The sequence below is a fragment of the Phodopus roborovskii genome, unplaced genomic scaffold (genome assembly GCF_943737965.1).
Source record: "Phodopus roborovskii unplaced genomic scaffold, PHOROB, whole genome shotgun sequence".
Lineage (NCBI taxonomy): Eukaryota > Metazoa > Chordata > Mammalia > Rodentia > Cricetidae > Phodopus > Phodopus roborovskii.
In genome coordinates, this window is record NW_026126540.1 from 10148549 (window position 1) to 10166774 (window position 18226).

The window sequence follows — 18226 nt, forward strand, 5'->3', positions numbered from 1 at the left end:
AAATATTGAAAAGGAAAGATACTGGCTCCTCACCCTAATATTGCCCACCCAGCACCTATCACTTGCTGGGGTATGTTGTTCAAGTCTATGATGGGGGTGGGCACTGGATGTCTGAGAATCAGCCACATTGTTGTAATTTATAACCCAGTACATCAAAAAGGGGTTTAGTGAAGCAGGTTCTCACACTTTCTAGCAATGGCGCAGAGATAAGTGAAGAGAATATACAGGACATGTGAACACAAAGCTCAGCGCTCCTTAGACAACCATGTTATAGCCTCACCATTTCTTCAACTACAAGGAAGATGACTAAATTAAAGAACTCTTCAGACATCAAATTAAATACATGCATTCTCAATAGTACTTGACACAGAAAGCAGGAGGACAACGAGTTTCCTTCCACACCTCTCTTCGCACTGGATATCTCTCTTCACTGATTCAACTGCTTTGGAAGGATTATGGAAGTAACTCACACTTGGAATTGGCCCTCTTGTAGGACATATACTTCACTATAACACCAATGCAGTAGATGAAGACTTATAAAGAATGAAGGAAGACTATAGAAACAAGGCTGGCAACTCCTATGAATGAATGAATGAAAATAAAAGGGAAGTAACAGAGTTGATTAGAAACCCCTGTACAAATAACACACTTGTCTTTCTTCATATTTTCCAACAATAAATGATAGTTTTTGATAAAATACTAAGATTATCAGTTATGCTTGTTTTAATGGTTATGCACTTTTGAAGAATGACAAATCAAATTAGGAACATTTTCATAGGTGGTAAGAGTTCAATCACTTATCTGTGTTTTCTATGTGGCTTTCTTTCACATACTGATTTATATTTATCAGGGTTTTATATTATCAATGACAGTAATCTTTAAAAATAGATTTTCTAAAAATGGAACAAAAATAACTAAATTGTATTATAGCCAAAATATACTGTCAACAGATTTACTAATATTTAATTTCTTTATAAAAGATGAACAAAACCTGATTTTCCCTTTATTTTATCAAAGCTGAAGATTCAAATCACTCAAAATGAATATTAGGCACATAATTCCTTATAACTTCTCTAGTGTGAAACAAATTACACATATTTAAAGAGTGTCTATTATATTAACACTGGTGAAATCTCAATTCAACTATTGGAGTAGTTCTACTTTGGGGGACAATGTGCAAAGTTCATTAGGACTAGCATACCAGAAGTAATTTCTTTTGAGTCAAACTCTACAATGTCACACAGTTCAGAAAGTGTCATTACAGTATAAAGACATTGTAGACTGCTCTTCTTCTCTAGAGATTATAAACAGTGAAAAAATACCCAGTCCTTTATATATAAAACAACTAACAGAAATATATTAACTGACTACATTTTGCCCAAAGTGATTAAGAACAAAAAATAGGAATTCTTGTTGCTTTATTATTTGATAAACTGCTAGTAAGCTCCCATTAGAAGATCTTTAACATCAGACCAAGTTGTCTTGGTCTTCTGATCATACACACACACACACACACACACACACACTTATTTATATATATATATATGCATCCTTCTTTTTTCAAGTAAAGAAATGTTTAACAGATGTAAACTATTTATTGAATATTTGCCACCAAATATTGTTAAATACATTATCTTGCAGCATATCGCTTTCAAGTTAAAATGTCAGAAACAAACACCAATATTTACAGTTCTTGTAAGGAATGTTATATAATGACACATTAAGGCGTAAATTCTTTTGGCTTATAATTCTTAAAAGAATGATAATAGCAAAAGTGATGCAAAATCTTCAGTGTGAGATTATGATTAAGCTACATTTTACAAAAATATGGTGTAAGATGGCAATAATCCCATTCAACATCCTGGATTAGATCCCTTCAGGAGGGACTGATAATTTATACAGTCAAACTTTAAAATTTACAGATAAATGCAGTTTAATACTGCCACTGAGAAATACATCTCTTAACATATACAACTTTCAGGCCACAGTTTTGAAGGTCTGAAGTATCAAGTTGGTTTGATGAATTAGCCGGTTGGCACTTATGAACACATTTATTGCCCTGTTTAAAAAGAAAAACAACAAACATTAATTTCATTGCCAAAATTTATTTTTTAAAATAAAACATTTATAGTTAATGTCTTATATCAATGGTAACAATGAAATAAAGGGGGGAAGGGCAAATTAGTACTGTGTATTCTAAAGTTTCATTCCAGTTTGGGATTTTATGTTTTAGTGCTTCAACTATAAGTCTAGGAATTACTTACTGCCCCCTGGTGGTTCTGACTGCCAATACAGTGCTTAAAGGTCACTACCCCAACATCTATTTACAGGCTAAATAAATCACTCACTGGTCAATGAGGATTCATTCAGATTGGTCTTCAGCTGTGATTTCTTATACAAAACAACATACAATTTTAAAAATATGAGGTCTCCAGTTAACATGACCTGCTAAAGCATGATACTAAGCCTCAAGTATGACACAATAACACCCAGCACTGATAGGCATGAAAAACAGAAACGTTAACTACTACGTCTAATCTCACTTATTCAATTCTATATAAACACATGCTTAAAAACAAAACCAAAAAAAAAAAAAAAAGGCAAGTGAAGCAAGTGATTCAGTATCTGAGACCAGACAGATACAAACAACTTGCTTTAAAAAGTAGCTAGGCTGTTTTCCCAAAGGTTTGTCTTTGTGTGACTTCAGGTAGAGCTGAGCCATTTATTAGTCTCACTGTGTGGCGGAGGGTGGCTAATCCCGAGGCCTTATCAGTCTCTCTGTACCAGAACTGAAGTTTGGATCTTCCTCTTAGATAACTCTCACCCAGGCAGAGTTAGGCATGACAATCAATGAGAATTTGTATCCCCAGTACACGATGTATTAAAAGAGCACACAAATTCCATTTGGAGAAAGGAAGTACAAAATTCACGGCACAATTTTAAACAAAACACAACTGAATATAAAGTTGCTAAAGGGTGGAGAAACAGTAGCAAGCTGGAATAATCCATACATAAATAATTTTATATCACTGAAATATAAATTCCCAACTTTCAATGTTTATTATACATTATTTATTAATTAAAATGAGAAATAATCATACCACTATGTAAATTATATCTTTGGTTATTTGGGCTTCATTTATTAAACTAAACCACAAAGGATGATTTCCTCTAGATAACCTAAATTTGCAACATAAAACCTTTAATGTAACTTCTTCAATTTGTTATAGAAATTAAATTGACTTTAAAATTTTCATATCAAAGTACTTTTATTTTAAAATTGTTATTATAATAAACATAATAAGGTTATAGGATCATAAAACTTCAAGGATGTTTGCAGTGCCTGTTTAAAATATTTTTCTAATTTTATATATTATTAAAAAGTTTGTTGGCCAAACTTGGTGGCACACACCTTAAATCTCAGCAAGCAGGCAGATCTCTGTAAGTTCAAGGCCAGCCTGGTCTATAAAGACAAGGTTGTTCCACAGAGAAACTATTTCTCCAAAAAACAAAATAAAAACAAACAAAAACCAGAGTCTTTTTCAATACAATTTCTAGCATTTTACCTTAAGTACAATCAACAACCTATATGAAACCATACTATAGACATCATGACCCACATCACCTGTTTAAATACTGAGTATATGCACATAAAAAAAAAACACAATCCCTAAATCTATACAATAGTCTACAAATTTTGTGTAACCTAAAACTAATGTCCCACTTACAACTTCTATACAGTTCTCTTAAATATTCATTTGTTTTTGTCTTCTTTTCTTTCAGAGTGTCCTGTCTCTTTAGTGTACCTCTTATTTAGTAGAACAATGTGATAAGCTACTTTATCTTCCCTTTAGGATAGTGGGTCCCTAGCCTGGCAGCACTCCAAAGCCACCTGGACAGGTTTACAAAACATCTAGACCATGCTCCTAAGCAGGACAAGAATGAGGTTTTAAAAAACTGACCCAAGATGGTTTTAACATGTGACAGGATTAAGAATTACTGTATTAAACTCTGTGTAGCAGCTTCTCAAAGGACTGGCAGCTTTGTCAGCACCTGAGGAATCTTAGAAATTTCTGAACCTCAATTCCAGACCTCCATCAGATGCTACTAAAGTTTTTTAGGAGTTGGTACAAACTAGTACGTTGTATCTCTAAATGGTAAAAAAACAGACAAAAAGTAAAAAAAAAAATAAGAAGACCAAAGAAAAGATATTAGGAAAAAAGTGAAAATTAGACTACAAACTACTCAGTCCAGGCTTGAGTTGTAGTTATAACAACAGCTACTCAATTTCCAATCATCTGCTTTTGTTAAACCAGATGACTTGGTATTAACCATGTAAGATAAGAGCTTAACTTACATGGCTTGTCCTCTCTCCTCCCTTTTCCTTTCCCTCTCCCTCTCCCTCAAATGGGTGTTTGGAATTAAACTTGGGTTGTCAGGCCACGTTGCAAGAGCCCTTACCCATGTAAGGGCTTACTGGCACAATTTACATGGTTTTAATGTCCTACAAAAACACATACATTTAATTTTAGTAGAAAAGTGTAAATGACAGAACTTACTTGCCATCTTTAAAATATGTCTTCAGAGTGTCACTGAAACTTTTGGAGTACTTTACAAATTCTTTCTTTTGGTGTTCAAGTGCCTATGTTTATGAAAAGAAACATAAACTAAGTCACAAGAATAGCACAAAAGCCTAAGTTAAAGACCAATGCCTATAATGAATGTAGGTGAACTTTATACTTGCTAAGTCTTTTTAAGAGTGTTCACTAACATAATCACAGAAGGTTTATACCTGAAGACAAATTCAGTGAGACAATTTCCAATAACCAAACCTTTTAGCATATAGTTTGGAAAACAATTGCAAATAATGTCATGTCTAGGGTGGCAAAAACAGCAGCTTACCCTGCGATTCTGGTATTGATATTTCTTGAAGACATTGTTCACTGTATCAAGTAGTTCTTTTATTGCACTAGCTATATCCCTGTTAAGAAAGAACAAAGAATCTATAAAATAAGCCATACTGAAAGCATATATGTATGTATGTGTGTGGTGTGTAATTATGAATCACATTATACCACCATCCCCCTTCCCTCAATAACATAGGCCAAGCTGGCCTGGAACAAAGAGACTGTCCTATCTCTGCCTCCTGAGTGCTGGAATTAAAGATGAGCACTAGATGCAAGGCTGGCTTTTTTTTTTTTTTAAGACAGGACCTCAAGTAACCAGGGCTAGCTTTGAACTCACCACGTAACCAAGAACTTTGAACTTCTACAATCCCCCCTGATTACTTATGCAGTGCTGGGGACTGAATCCTGTTCTTGATGAATACTAGGCAAGCACTCTACCAACTGAGTCATACTCTGACAGACCCTCAAAGTACTCTTCATTTCCACACTTAATTTTCTCAGTTTATACTCATTCTGAAGTACTAATGACTTTTTTTTTTTTTTAACTAAACATTATGGTGAAGATATGTCAGGTGTGGATATTAGGCTGGAACATAAAATATTATCTATCTGAGTAGAATTATTTTGACACAAAAATGTCACCTGGCTTCTTGTTACCATCACTACCTCTAGTTTAGTAGTAAGGGCCTCTCTATTTTCAAAGAGCTTCAATATTTCGCACTGCTGTAATGGGCACATTTAATAAAATGGTGTCACATGAATTTACTATGTTTTTAAGAAAAGCTATAGCTGCAACCAATCAAAAACGTTAAGTCTCTACATATGTAAGGTTCAATAAATTCAAACTGGAGCTAACAGCAATGACAGAAACATAAATACAGCGCCATTTTTTAGTGTACTTAAATATTCTACAAAAAAATAATGAGGGTAATGAAAATGTAAATATAAAGGAAATGGTTGGATAGAGCAGGTCAAATGAGCAGCTCAGAAACAGACTGTTTAACTTAGCTGGAAAGGAAAGCAAGGCAGGAAGGAGAAAGGGCTTTGCCAGAGTTTACCCTAGATCTGCTTCTAAGAACAAGCAATTTGAAAAGTGAGCATGATGAAGGCCAAGAGTCACAGTTGTAAGTGAGTGGTTCCTCAGCACACGAAGTTCAAGAACTATCACAAATACTAAACTATAAGCATGAAGCTATGGGAATCAGGGGAATGAGCCTGGTAGGAAGTAGGAAGGAAAGAGAAGAAATAGTCTGCATCATTCCAGTCTTTCAACTTCAACAAGCCCAGTTCAGAGAAAGGTACCTCTCAGAGGAAGAGATCCCCACAGAGAAGCAAAAGTCTTAGCAAAGTCACAGTGAGACATAGGGCTGGACAAAGACCCAGGAGCTTAAGGATTTAGCTGCTAGGACAGTATCAGGCCACAAGGCTGATGGCCTCAACCACTCTTACACCACTCTGCTCTGTGAAACAAGCAGGGAGGAAAAACAAACAGGACAGGAAAATTACCACAGTTTGTCTCGAGCACCTAAGAGACAATGAAGGCCCTGTATAAGAGAAAGAACACAAATAGCCTAGGACCACCACCATTGGCAACAGGCTGAGCTCTGTGCATCTGCAAGTCATGTTTAAGCTGCCTGAGGAGTACTGTCCTCCTCCTGAGACTATACAAACCTCTGGGGCTAAGGCTCAGGTACAACTTAATTTAGTATTATTAACCTTACTATCAAGTGGCTTTATCCTTCACCCATCTCTGAAACCCAAGCAGCAAAGCCAGTAGGTCAGTGCTCATAAAGGACTTGAGTGCTATACCACCATCAAACTAATTTGGCTTACAACACTGATGACTACCACAAAGGGTTCAGTATATCTGATGTTGTGCAGCCTCATATGTATGTAACATAACTTGGCATCAGCCCAGGTGGAAAAGGTCTTCTATGACGAATATCTCAACCCAAAATAGTGTGGTGACAGGCCGCATCTGCTAAGACAGGTAATACACGGGCCACCTTCCCAGGCTGCCCTGTCAGCAGAGCTTCTAGAACAGCTCTAAGTTTCATGGAAACACAGACCCTAGGTCTACCAGATTTCTAATCTAGGGAGGGAAGGAGGGAGGGAGGGTTGGGGGGGAGGGAAGGAGGGAGGTAGAGGGAACTGGGATCAACATGTAAAACAATAAATTAAATTAAAAAAAAAATGCTTTGACTCCAAAATTTAAGTTGAAGGACAAGTTACTGGGGAAAAGGATTTCTATTTTTATTTCCACAGAAAATGAAAAGATGTGGATTCCTTCCAGACTAATGAGGTTTGATCACGCCAGACAGCCTGAAACAGAGTACAAGCTGATCCTACATTCAAAACAGCTGGACAAAACAGCCCTACAGACTACAGCCAGGATATCTGAATCTTCTTCGAATCCCCCCAAGACAGCACCCCTTACCAGCAGGAAGTAGTTTGGAAAGAACAACACCCAAATTCCCAAATATTTTGTATAAATGTTTATTTTCATTTAATTGGACTTTGTTATATAAAATTAAATAAAATAAAAAAATAAATAAATAATAATATATATATATATATATATATATATATATATATATATAGCGCTCCCTAAACAGGCTAAAAGTAAAGATACTTTTCCATACCCCTGGTTCTTCAACTGCTATTAGAGAGGAGAGTCATTCATGATTCTTTATTTGTAAATCTATTACAAACAACTTTTTGTACTGGGATATACTCCTGGCTTCTTTTCACTCAAAACACGTGCTCCAACATTTGACATAGCATTTTATAAAGTAAGTTATATAGAATATTCCCAAAAGACAAAGCTAGCACTTATTTCAAGTGAACTTTATTAAGTGTATAACTTTATGCTCATGGTAACATGCAATGAAACCTATGCTACAGAGATGTGTGGTAATGAAAATACCAATCCCAGAAATTTTTACCTATGGTTTCCCCCAAATACTATATTGATTAGAGATATTATAATCATCCCAGTGTGCTTTGCTTTCTATCTATTGGGACTTAAGAGAATTACCATAGACACTTAGCTAGAAAATATATTTCTTCCACTCATTAGTACAAACCTGAAAGATGGTATGTTGGTTATTTTGTCAACTTAACACAAACTAGGGTTATCTGAGAAGAGTGAACCCCAACTGAGAAAGTCTCCATAAGACTGGCCTGTGGGTAAGCATATGGGGTATTTTCTTTGTTGATGAGTGATATGGGAGAGCCCAACCCACTGTGGGCAGTGCCACCTCTGGACAGGTAGTCATGAGGTATATACAAAGCTGAGCAAGCCAATAAATAGGATTCCCCCATGGCCTCTGCCTCAGCTCCTGCCTCCAGACTCTTGCCTTGGCTTTCCTCAATAGACTGTGTGACCTTATATGCCAAATACCCTTTCCTCCCCAAGTTGCATTTTTGGTCCTGGTCTCTATCATAGCAAAAGAAACCTAAAACAAGTGGGCCCCAAGTTTGAAACCTAGTTCTCTAGAACTACTCCTTTTGCTGCTTGCCTAGTCATCAGCCTCCTAGCCCCTATTATTTAACTTATAATTCAAAAGTAGGGATTTAGGGGTTCAATCTAGTCAATATCAGAAAATGTTAGTCACATCTATATATTCCCTTACTCCAATGATTTACACCATTTCTGAAATGAAAACCTTGTTGTTTATTGCCACTAATCTAGTGTCTGCATATGTTTTCATTTGAAATCCACAGGTTCCCATTATTTACATACTTTAAGTTATTATCATCTTTTGTTCACTATTTCAAAAATGGATTTGCTGCTGCCATTTACCATTCTAAAAAAACACAGGATATTCTGATGTCAATATATTCAAAGTTACTGGCATTCAAAAACTTCAGATTTTATTTTAATTAAATTTCATATAAAAAGACAATAACTTATTTTTAATCAAGTCAAAGCAAAAAGTTCACTCACTTGATTGTCTGTAGAAACCTCACTCTGTCATTGATCTCATCTGGGATCTTACTGAGAATCTGTTTAAGTGCCCGTGCCTTTTCATTTAGGTCCTGGAATTCTGGCTCTGGTCGTTCAATCATGTACTCTGATAAAACAAAAAACACAATAAAAAATGCCATGTGACTCTCTTTAAAAATTCAAGTCTAAGAGCTGACCAAAGGAAAGATATAGTGGGAGAAAAGTCATTTACTTAGAAAAGACAAAGAAAATTCAATTTGGTCCAGTGAAAAACAAACAAACCAAAGAAACAAAAACCCCTAGGTTTTCTTGAAGTAAAGCAGAGTAAGACTATACAATTTTACTATGAAATATATAGTAATACATAATAAAATCATGAAAGAACATCCATCACAGATATAAAGGCGAGGAGGCTTTATCAAGCTCATCAGTCCTCTGATACTGTACTATACCAAGAAATCTTAAATAATGAAATTTAGGAAGAATGCAGAGGTCATTTATATATCAGTAAGAGGGAAAGGTGAGCTCAGTAACTTAAAATTCCACTAGTGTGTAATACTAATATTAAACTTTCTTTAGTATTAAAAATATGATGCTTCATTATATTAAAACTTCTACAGTATGGAATATAATATGGTTCATTACATTAAATCCCTAAAGTGTGAAATATACTATGGTTCATCATACTAAAACCCTTGTAGTGTTGAATATACTATGTCTCATTATATTAAAAACCCTATCATGAGGAACAGACTGGCTTGTTATATTAAAATCACAAAGTTGTTTGCAATTTTCAGTACATTCCTGAAATTTCATTTGAACCCAAGATATGGTCTGGGATCAGAATAGCTTTTTGGAAAAGAGGTTCAATGAGACCCAGCATATGAACAGGCTTACTACCAGGCTTTCAGTCTAGCAGGAAGCTTAGTAACTTACACCTTTAATGTCAGCTGGCAAAACTGGCAGCAAGCATTCAGTCTCAGGAAATGAAAGTCAAGGAATCAGCTCAAATATCGTTGTTCTGTCCTCTATTAATAAATATAGATCACTAATATATATTTTTTGAATATTGAAAAATGCTATTAAATTTAAATGAAGCCTATTCCTAATTTTTGAAAGGAAAGTAGCAAAAATAATAATGTAAAAAAATAAGGCTGCCCTCTCAAATCTGTGGTTGAAAAAAGGCAGTTAGCAGTAACATCAAATAAGACAAATAGTTCGTCTCTGCCAAATGCAACTCAAAATATTTCTCAGAACTTTTATTGAAATGAAACTTATTAGGCATTATAATGGGGGAGAGGGGAGAGATAAGCTTGCAGCATCAACAAATACCTCCCATAACTCAACCTGACAGATACAGCAAGTTAAAGGGCCTGTTTGTCTACTTTATACCATGTCGACCACCACCGGAAGCATGAAGGGATTGGAATGGGGGGGGGGGACTGTCTGGTTGAATGGTAATCATCTGGAAGTAGTGCTTCTCAAGAACAGAGACACTAAACACAACTCTGCTTTCTGATACCTTCTACGTCATCAGCTGCCATACGAAGAAGGGACTCAGTGAAGTTAACTTCTACACTTTTTTTCTCTAATATTTTCATAATGATGTCTTGTGTGAGGCCTGGGTTTTCCTTTTCAGCCTGTAAGAAAAAATGTTTTCACGTGATCAGCATTTTAAAGCTAAGCTTCAGTTGTTCAGAAATTATTCACTCATAAGAACAGAATGCTCCGGGGAAGCCAGTGCCACTGAGGGAATCATGATCACCTTTGTTCAGCTTACTCATCAGCAGCTCTTCACTGTATGAAAAGTCACAGAGGGACTCATGATTCCTTGCCTCTTCATTGTGTCCTCTCTTTCAATCAATTTAATGATGATAGAAATACACACACACTCTTTCTCTCTCTCCATATATTACTCTTTTCATAAATTTAAATACATTGAGGATTAGGATGAGCAATATTAACTCTTATCAAGTATACTTTGAAGATATGCTATATTAGAATATTTGTGAGGAAAAACAAAACCTATGGTGCCTTTTGCAGTTTTTAATAAAATCTATTCTTTTACCTAGTTTTCTATATAATAATTTCCATTTCGTATTATTTTCTCAGCAAGAAATTTTGTTCAATGACTTCTAAAATATCACTCTTTGAAAATTGATTTTTATTTATTGATTGGTGTGTGTGCGTGCACATGCGTGTGTGCGTGTATGTAATGAGATGTCTGATAAGCCACAGTGCAGGGGAACAGGCATATGTGGATGTGTAAGTCAGAGGACAGCTCTGGGGAGTGAGTTTTTTCTCCTTCCACATTTGCGTGGGTTCAGGGGATTGAATGTCACTTATTAGGCTTGCTTGACAATAGCATTTATGCATGGGACCATCTCATTAGCCCTCCCTAATATTTGTGAACATTATATACAGAGTATAACAAATAAATGTGAATCCCTTCTTTGTGACTTGAACTTTCTATGGCACTAAAATGTAGCCATATCAAGAGACTGAATGTTGTAAAGGCAAATTTTCTCAGTATTGTAGCATATTAAAAAAAAATTGCTAACCACATTGAATGTTTGTCCTTCAAGATGCCTGCCAATTAAATCCATACAATGATGGTTTTTCTTTTTTGCCACAGTTAACAGGTAGAAACACAATTTCCACTCTTGATCCAATGACACTCACTCCCTTAGTTGTCAAGACAAGTGACCGCTCTGCCTTTGCTGTTTCATTCTAACATCACTGCAGTTAGTTCTCTTCTTTCTTAAACACTCTGGTTCTCATGAGGTCTTAAGTAGGAAAACCTCAGAGATTGTGAACTAAAGTGGAAAAGACACAAAATACATACATGTCTCAATGATGGGATGCCTGTATTTGATGTTAAATGCTATGCTTATCAATTAGATAAGATAATGAAGCATCAAAATTCTGTTTCTGTTTTGTCAAGGTAACCTTAAAAAGAAAAACTGTCAAATAAAGCTAAATATGCTGTTAGAGTATTAGTCTGCTGAACTGCCAAAAAATTATACTTGATGCTTATTTGGTAACAGTTGTTTATCTTCCTATTCCAAGTAGCATTAATGTCTACCTACATAATAATGAATTATCTTGGGGGCATGGGAGCATTCACTATGTGCTTGCAGGAAGTTATCAGCAGAAATACATCTTGCTAATTAAGGTAAATTGCTGCACGAATTAAATGTTCTAAGTCTGCACACAGAGTTTTAAATACTAGTTTGATCTGGGACAGCAAAATGTCAGAATTGGAGAATGCAAAAGTCTCACAGAGGTCCTGAACTTTCTCAGTTTACGAAGCTCTTAGCAATAAAATGCTGTTAAGTAGCTTAGGTTGTACAAATAATTTAGTTAAGTGGAATGTTATAACCACTTGGTAACCTCAAAGCTTAAATTCTATGCATATAACAAAACAGACACTATTTTATCTAATTGCTAACAAAGGCTATATATTAATGGGGATCCTTGCATTTCCTGAGCACCGGGCTTAGATTGTAACTAAGATTCTCATTTCTTCTTACACACTGACTTTCTTGTGGTATTTACTTTGCATTAGTTCCAGAAAGATATGACATCACTTACAGGAATGCGGATCAATCTAGTGTGTTGAAATCACAAACTACTTCAAGTTAAGTTCATGTAGTGTAAACAGATGCTAAGTATCATGGTGCTCACTTTTCTGAATACCTCATAAACTCCCTTGAGTTTGCAGGGTGCCTTGGGAAATATATGTCTTAGTGTCTTTTTAAAGTCCTGTTGAAACTACCTATTTCAAAAGCTCAAATCGAAGTTCATCTCTAAAACCTCTGTTCTTAGATCAGAAACGCTATCTGCACTTGACAGATTTCAACCTTGAACTTGATGGGTACACAAACTCTGTAACACTCTAATGTGAGAAAAACATCCCACTCCATAAAAACATAGTTTTGTGGCCAGTTATTAGCAACATAGTGGACAGCACAATATGTCAACAACTGCCAAGAGGGACAAGGTAACAGGGAATCAAGCAGAAAGTATAACTTAATAAAAAATAGTCTGTGTTACATTTTTATTTGAGGAAATTATTAATCCTCTTTTCCACTAAATAAAAACATAATACTGTGATTAAAAAACCATTTAATAAACTAAGAAATGAAAGCATGTTTATAAAAAAACTAGCTAGGCAACATTTCTTTGCCATGTTCTAAAAGACTTTAAAATTTCATTTTTATTATCTTTAATTACATGTCTGCAGGTGGGTGTATGCATGTGAGTAGAGGGGCCCCAGCAGGCTAGATGTAAACAGTCTCTTGCAGATGGATTACAGAAGGTTGTGAGCCTCCTGATGTGGGTGCTGGGAACTGAATTCAGGTCCTCTGAAAGAGCAGCAAAATTTTTTAACCTCTGAGCCATCTTCCCATTTTCTCAAGAGGAATTTAAAACAACAAAATCATCCTCTACATAGCTTCCTTTAATTTCATTTGAAATATAACTAGCTGTGATCCATGCTGCTCTCAAATAATTTTCACTACTTTTAAAATTAAGAATCATCACTATGATCTTGACAGAATAGTACATGCCTATAGTTGCCAGTACTTGGAAGGGTGACTAATGGGTCAGAAGTTCAAATGTAGACCTGGGAAGCCTAAAGAATTTATCTCAGTAGTAAATAAGCAAATAAAGCAAAAATAAGAACTAAAACCTCAAAGCAGTGGATAATAAGTGTTGAACCTAGATGAACCTAGATTTGCAGATATATCATGGTTACACAACTGTATTTTCACCACACTGTCCTAATAAAATTCCTCAGGAATACATTGTTTTACCTATTTTTGAAAACTGCTAAAGATAACAGCTATTAAAAATTTAAGTTTATTCTTAATTTGAACACGAAAATATTTTGACTTAAAAGTAAGTTATTCTAGTTAATGATGGTAATTAACAAGTAAACTGGTTGTACCCAAACTTATATGTGAATTGAGAAAGCAGGTAATATTTGAAAATACTATGCCTAATACTATACACAGAAATATACCCTGAGAACAGATATGAAATCAACCATAAAATTTTAAATTTTCTAGTGACTGTATACATTGAAGTTGCTTTAGTGGTGTATCTAAAATGAATTCTTATTACTTAGCTAGATTATATTCATTTTAATACAAAGTCACCCACCATGTGTCCATGTTACACTCGAGATACATTTGTTTGAAGAAATCATACTTCAAACAGATCAACATGTTGCCAGCAATAACAAGTCAACAATTCAAGTCTAAGGATAATGAAGAACCTCACTTGGATTGCTTTAACTATATTCTCAAAGTAATGTTAATCTGCCATATTTGAGGTAGATTTTTATATTCCGTAATTTTCAACAATATGAAGTATAGCTAATTTATATTTTTATAAACAAGCTTTTAAGGGTAGAAAAAGAAACATAAAAATGTACTTCTAAAAGTGATCACCTGAAACACCACTTGTTGTGGTTTGCCTTTTGTTTAAAGCTTTATAGAATAGACTAAAGCATAAGAAATATCTAAGTAACCTAAAAAAATCTTCACTGAAAGAAAACTAGTGACAGCACATGGTACTAAGATTTACATGTAACAGTTTAATAAATCTAAGAAGTTACTGTACCTCACCTTAATGAAAGCGGCTCTCAGGGTCTGAGCTGCAGACAAATTTACTCGTTCTAGCTACAATGAAAAGTTTAAAATTATGATTAGTATAAATGTTCTTGAAAAAAACATTTCTGATGTTTCGTTCTCTCGTAATGACAAATCCATCATACAAGAAGTGTTTTAATAAGTCATACTTCTTCAATAATTTAAATATGCGCTCAAACCTGTACAGTTTTTTTAAATAAAGGTAGATTTATGATACAGAATACATGATATAGACATATGACATAGAGTTCTAAGTTTGAAGAGAAACAATACACATATCAACTTGAACTCCTGAAAATAATGAGGATTAAGGATTCCTTTTATACAAGTAATGATCAAAGACTAGCATAAGGAAACATGTACTGAGACTCCCTCCCTTTGTCTTCCCTTCCTTTTTCCTTTCCTTTCTTTTCCTTTCCTCCCTCCCTCCCTTCTTATGTTACTTCCTCAGCCAAGAATTAAGCTTAGCCTACACTTTGCCAATCAGCAAATAGTGCTGACAAAGAGTAAGTCCAGATTGTCTGAATTTCAGAGCCATTTTCATACTCCAACAGTAAGTAATTTTCTAAAATACTAAATCAAAGTGGACTGCAGGTGCTAGAGAGCAGGCTGAGCAGTTAAGCCTACTCACTGTAGAGAACACTGTTTCAATTCCCAGCACCCATATTATGGCTCATACCTATCTGCAACTCCAGCTCCAGGGGATTTAACAATTCAGGAATTTACAGGAACTGCACACATTCATAATACAAATATATACATGCACCACCCAAAACACTCATATGCATAAAAATAATTTTTTAAAAAGTTTAAATGTAGCCTGGCTTTGGTGGCACACACCTTTAATCCCAGCACTCGTGTGGATCTCTGTGAGTTCGAGGCCAGCCTGGTCTACTGAGCTAGCTCCAGGACAGGCTCTAGAGCTACGTCAACCCCGCCCCCGGAAAAAAAGGTTAAATGTAATGACTTTAATTGTAAGTCAAATGTGAAGCTAAAGTCAATTTATTTTAATAGGAAACAATGTAGTAAGAAATGTATCAGTACAAGTTATACATTCCAGGACAAAGCAAAAGCAACAACCTGTCAAAAATAATAACTTATCTCCCAATAAACAATGCATGATTTAGCTTAGTATTTAATCTGGCTTCTATGAAGGCCTGGAAAATGCACTTAGTGGGTAAAGGGAAGGTAAATGAGCCCAGTAAACAGATATGGGAAGGAATCAACTGTAAATAGCTTTCAACCCTGGCAAAGGTCTATCTCTAACAATGAAAACAGATTCTACTTCCAATAGTTCATGTAATTATAGTGTAATGGCACAGCTCATCAGATCTCAGGTTGTTAAGGAAACTGGGACAGACAGGACAAATGTTTCCATATTGACAGTCCATGTTCTTCTTTGGGTTTATAGCCAGTGCCTTCTTTTGACAGCAATGGTCTGAGTCAGTTATAAGCCTTCAAGCAGTAGCATTATTAAATAACTCATTATCATCCTCGCTGGAATGCAAGTAAAAAAACAGAACAGCAAGTGCAAAGCTGGTAGAATATATCCAAGATGGGGATTTCCAAACTAAATTTGCACATTTTCATCTTACAAAGAAAATGGTCACAGAAAGGTCAGACTTATCTTAGTACATCAGAAGTCTATAAACTGTGAAGCACTTCAGCAAGGCTCAACTTGGAGTCACTTTGGGGTATACTGTACACCCACATATCTGCAATGAACTTAATAGGTTTCTTGCTCATCTGGTTTACAATGCCCAAGAGTTTCCCGGGACACAGGCACAGCCATCTTGTTTGCAGAGTAGTTCTTGTTTCAATGAACTCATTCAAACTGTTCCCAAGTGTATATAGGCTTGTATTACACTTAGGCAGCAAGAGTTTTACCCACTCTATAAAAAGTACTTCTTTTATACCCCTCGGTTGTGATTAAGATTAAACAAAACCATCCCTCTTCTGACAAGGTTCTGAGAATATTCTAACAACAGATCATCTCATTAGACATCAACTAAGTGCTAGTACTATCTCTTTGCATACATCTTAATTTTACAGAGAGAAAACTCTGGTCTGGCTGATACAAATTTCCAACTCTGTACTGAGACAAGGTTAATGCCATAGGCTTGGTTCTCAAGCCTGTACACAAGCAGTCTATCATTTTCCACACTGGAGTTGATTCTCTGTAAGAACTAACAGACACCTGAGTTCGTTCTATCGTATATAAGTAGTCAATGTTAAAAGAGTATCCAGGCCCTCACTAACCAGAAGTGTGAACTCAGTAGCTATGTGAAAAGCTGAAAAGTGCTTCGTTTTAGGAGATAGTATCTGAACTTGTTTTAAAGTAGCCTGTCTTCTTAAAACTATCTTTACAAGTTTGTATACTCAAAGGTTTCTTTCAAGTTGGTGACATACCAGGATATGATGATTTCATGTTAGCCTATAACAAAAAAGGAGTTTGCAGTTTGTTTCCAATACTTATTAATGAATGGAACCCTGAGAGATGCTGGGGTTATGGCTGATGGCTAGAGTGGCTTCATAAAAAACACTGACCTGTTTGCAATATTACTAGATTACTAGAAATTGATAGCACTCATACCACATAGTTGGGTCTAGTGAGGAAAGGAGAGTACAGCTACATTTTGCATCACTGAACACCAAAATAAGAAATGGCATTGCTGGGCCTCAGCTTCACTTTATGTCACTACTGAGAGGAGAAAGGAAACAAATCTGAATGAGAGATCAAGAGTGCTTAAGACAGCTTATCTCCATACGAGTGGAGCAATAGTGCTTTTGAGGGACCCTAAGGAAGTGAGCATCAGCCACTCAGTTCAACTCCACACTACCAACCGCAGCAGCTCCTTCCTCACAACTGAGGATAGCTCTTCAACATTTAACTATTATCAACTGCACTCGCCAAATTCACACTCAGGTTCACTCATAAAATACTTTATAAATTCAAGTGTAATCCTAGTTATCAAAAGCTCATTCATTGCACCGATCCCTCTAGAAGCATCAGTTATTCCCATATTTTTCAAGTCCAAGCCCACAATTAGAAGAAAATAAACAAAAAAATAAAAAATAAGAAAGCAATTTAGCCTTTGCTCAAGTTTTCAACAGTCTCCAATAAAAATCTTGTGATTATTACTTTTTTTTCTAAAGATGAAAAGAATTAGGTTAATTAGTTCTACACTACATATAAAGCTATTGGCTTTCTTAACATCAGCCAAGATTAGGTTTTCCTAAAGTGACCACCATCCTTACACTGTCTCCAAATTTATTGATCCTATTTCTTAAACTAAACTGGGCCACATCACAAAACTAAAAACTCCTGGTATATCGTGTGAGACTATGGTGAGTCAAGTTGAAAAGACGGCATGTTAGTTGCCATAGAAAGCAAATGTCATCAACTATGCTCTGTACAGAAAAAAAGAAAAAGCTCTGGGTGCTCTAACAAAGTAGTCCCTGAGTTTGCCAAACTCCATGATACAGCAGTTCAGAAGGGCCACATAAGTAGTACAAAGCAGGGGTGGGAGTGGGGTTTGGAAGAAGAACTGTATGTTTGGAGGAAGAATGTAAAATGAAACTTAAAGAAATAATTATAAAAAAAAAATCTGCTGAACCTGTTGGAAAGTATGCAAACATTCTATGAGGGCCACAATTTTATCAAAAATCTTAGATTCTTAGATGAGAGCTTCATAATTGTAACACCATAAGCC

At 35.5% G+C, this 18226-nt stretch overlaps 1 protein-coding gene across 1 annotated transcript in view; it reads right to left on the minus strand.

The window, feature by feature from the left end:
- Positions 1-1575: 1575 nt before the first annotated feature.
- Positions 1576-18226, minus strand: part of Pdcd10 (programmed cell death 10) — a 34794-nt gene continuing 18143 nt past the window's right edge. The window contains exons 3-8 of the mRNA XM_051198896.1: positions 14490-14543; positions 10379-10496; positions 8857-8983; positions 4903-4981; positions 4560-4642; positions 1576-2059 (exon numbers count right to left, since the gene is read on the minus strand). Coding sequence (XP_051054853.1) covers positions 1978-2059; positions 4560-4642; positions 4903-4981; positions 8857-8983; positions 10379-10496; positions 14490-14543 — 543 coding nt within the window. The 3' untranslated portion in view covers positions 1576-1977. The remainder of the gene's footprint in view (positions 2060-4559; positions 4643-4902; positions 4982-8856; positions 8984-10378; positions 10497-14489; positions 14544-18226) is intronic.